This window comes from Malus sylvestris, chromosome 14, assembly GCF_916048215.2.
Source record: "Malus sylvestris chromosome 14, drMalSylv7.2, whole genome shotgun sequence".
Lineage (NCBI taxonomy): Eukaryota > Viridiplantae > Streptophyta > Magnoliopsida > Rosales > Rosaceae > Malus > Malus sylvestris.
Genome location: NC_062273.1, coordinates 3,681,301 through 3,684,425, shown reverse-complemented (window position 1 = coordinate 3,684,425; position 3,125 = coordinate 3,681,301). Strand labels below are relative to the sequence as shown.

Here is a 3,125-nt window from a genome sequence, read left to right as displayed (position 1 = left end):
GCTGAAGGTTTTAAACTTTTAACCTCATAGTAGTGGTGAAAGTAGAGTTGTGAGTGACTAGTGGGTTGAAGAACTCTTGATTTCTCTAGTCTGACAAGTGGGATAAATTAACATCATGCTCTGAAGTTTGTGGGTTTTATTAAATATTACTCAGATCCAAGTAAAAACCTAGTCAGCCCACGCTTTTCAAAACCCTCCTTTTTCTCTCAATTGCAAGCAAAATCTTTCTCTCCATAAAATATTCTTCCTTCACACCAAACTCTTTGCCTTATAAATAAGGGCCAATTGTGAGAGAATTCAACCCATCAAAGTTGCTTCCACTTTCTTCACCCTTCCCCCTTTCTAAAGTCTTTAACCCATCAAAGTTGCTTCCACTTTCTTCACCCTTCCCCCTTTCTAAAGTCTTTAGAAGCTATGAAAGAAAACCATCTTCCTGAAGGCTTTAATTAGCTTAATTTTTCTTAATATATAGGACATAACTTGTTAAGAAAGGAAAACCATCTTTCTTCAAACCTTTCAGACCTTTTAATCCAGTTTGTCGCCAAACTGAAAATATGGAGATCACCAAGTTAGAAACTGCAGGGGAAGAGAAGGTCAGGTTTTTCTCGCGGCTGTGCAGATGGCTCAAGGCCTTGCTCGGAAAGTTGAGTACCAAGGTTGTCAAAGTTGTGAAGAGCATTATAAAGCTAGGACAAGACGACCCAAGGAGAGTAACTCACTCTCTAAAAGTGGCTTTGGCTCTTACATTGGTGTCCATATTATACTACTGGAGAGTCCTTTTCGATGGTATTGGGATTGCTGGAATCTGGGCGGTGATAACCGTGGTAGTAGTGTTTGAATTCACTGTAGGTAAGTGAAAAATAGTGTACATACTTTAGAGTTTCATTCAACTTATCATGTTCAAATAAATCAAGTGCTTATTTTCATTTTCTGTGTAGGTGCAACCCTCAGCAAAGGTTTAAATAGAGGTTTTGCAACATTCATTGCTGGTGCTCTTGGCCTTGGAGCTACTCACATAGCTAGTCTTTTTGGAGTGAAAGGAGAACCCATTGTGCTTGGGATCTTTGTCTTCCTACTAGGTATATTTGTACATAAGAAAATAGTGCGTCGAGTTAACGTTCTCTTTGCCGGATATCTGACATGACCAACATGGACCCACTTTAATTAACGGCCCTAATTCACTATCTCTGACGTAATGAACATGACAAATGATCCGGCACGAAGTTTTCTCTTATTATAGCTAGGCTGTCTCTATATAAAAGACTATTGCTTATACTAACGCATGCAAGTGTTTTTTATGGTTGCAGCTGCAGCATCTACATTCTCACGGTTCTTCCCACGGATAAAGGCGAGATATGACTATGGGGTGTTGATATTCATATTAACATTTAGCATGGTGACTGTCTCGGGGTACCATGTTGAAGGGATCTTGGAGATGTCAAATCAGAGACTCTTAACAATTGCAATAGGTGGAGGAACCTGCATGATCATATCAGCTTTTGTTTGTCCAGTATGGGCTGGTGAAGATCTGCACAAGCTGATATCTTCCAATATAGAAAATCTTGCAAACTACCTAGTTGGTAAACTAAATTATATATTAACTCATTGGCTCTAGCTCCTTAAGTTTTCCTCAACATGTTAAAAGATCAACTAAGAATAAGCAATCTATTTAACTAATTAATTACAGGTTTTGGTGGTGAATATTTTCCATTACCTAAGGATGGAAAGTCTGCAGGCATTGTCTCCAAAAGTAAGGAATCATTTCTTCAAGGATATAAGAGTGTCCTCAACTCAAAAAGCAGTGAAGAATCCTTGGTGAGTACTAAAGCATCTTTTTGCTCCTTCCCTGCTGCCACTAAATTTTACCATGGCATGGAAACCACTAATATCTTTAGCTAGCCATCTATTATGGGTACAACTTGTACTTGCCAGGTATGGTCTACTCACATTGTATATTTGTATAGGCAAATTTTGCAAGATGGGAACCAGGACATGGCCATTTTAAATTTCGCCATCCATGGAAGCAGTACTTGAAGATCGGTGCCCTTGCCAGGCAATGTGCCTACCAGATTGAAACTTTAAATGGTCACATCAACTCAGATGTACAAGTATATATCGAACCATCATACTCTTCAAGGGTCCATAATTTAATTAAAATATTTAACAAAAGGAAAATGACCATTTTACATGTATTTATATAATGTGTAATTGATCTGCCTTGGTAGTTTGATTGACTACTTAATTGATTGTATCATCCTTGCAGGTTCCACCAGAATTTTTACAGATAATTCAAGACTCCTGCAAAACTATGAGTATTGAGTCTGGAAAAGCGCTAAAAGCATTAGCCGTAGCAATCAAAACCATGGAAGAACCAAAAGATGCTTGTGAACATTTGGAGAACTCCAAGACTGCAGTCAAAGACCTCAAAATTGCACTCAAAGCTGCATCACTAGAAACTGCAGACATACTTGCAATTGTACCAGCTGCAACAGTTGCTTCAATACTAGTTGAGATTGTGAAAGGGGTAGAAAAAATTTCTAAATCAGTTCATGAGCTTTCTGAACTAGCACACTTCAAAAAAGCTGTGGAGTGCACTGTATCACAAGAGAAGCCACTGTTGCTGCACAGGGGAAGCGTTAACCCTGTGCTTTTGGATGGTGAAGATGCCCATGTTATAATCACCGTAGGTGAAACAAACATTGGTTCCCAAGAAAATGAGATTAATCCTCAGGCACCAAAAGGCCCAAAACCAAGGGAGGAAGCGTAACTATTTGTCACTCTAACAAGTAGTAATCTGGTTGAAAATACTCAACTTGTATACTATATTTTGTTGAGTAAAATGATCAACGCGATCATGTTCTAATTTCAAAAAGAAGTAATGAGATTATTAGGGGAAAGACATATTAGCAGTATTTCCCCATTTTTCACATTCAAACTTTTGCAACAAGAGTCCTCCCACTATATACCTAGTAGAGGCGAAAGAAGAAAATATGTTTCTCTTCCCTTGGGCTATGTATCTGGTGTTCTCCTATGAATTCAATTGAAAAACTTAAGGCGCGTTTGATAACTATTTTTTTTTCTTCACTTTTTGTGCTGAGATCTAGGGAAGTTATATGGAAAAAAGG

The 3,125-nt window shown here is 38.2% G+C and overlaps 1 protein-coding gene across 1 annotated transcript; it reads left to right on the top strand.

The window, feature by feature from the left end:
• The first annotated feature begins 554 nt into the window (after positions 1 to 554).
• Positions 555 to 2,767, top strand: LOC126600428 (aluminum-activated malate transporter 8-like). Its single transcript, XM_050267002.1, has 6 exons — positions 555 to 849; positions 939 to 1,079; positions 1,308 to 1,580; positions 1,688 to 1,815; positions 1,965 to 2,108; positions 2,264 to 2,767. Exons 1-6 carry the CDS (start codon positions 555 to 557, stop codon positions 2,765 to 2,767), a joined length of 1,485 nt encoding a protein of 494 aa, XP_050122959.1.
• The last annotated feature ends 358 nt before the right edge of the window (positions 2,768 to 3,125 follow it).

Coding starts and splice junctions, on each gene's coding strand:
- LOC126600428 (XM_050267002.1), top strand. CDS start 555: ATGGAGATCACCAAGTTAGAAACTGCAGGGGAAGAGAAGGTCAGGTTT. Junction 850..938: donor AGTGTTTGAATTCACTGTAG/GTAAGTGAAAAA, acceptor TTTTCTGTGTAG/GTGCAACCCTCAGCAAAGGT. Junction 1,080..1,307: donor GATCTTTGTCTTCCTACTAG/GTATATTTGTAC, acceptor TTATGGTTGCAG/CTGCAGCATCTACATTCTCA.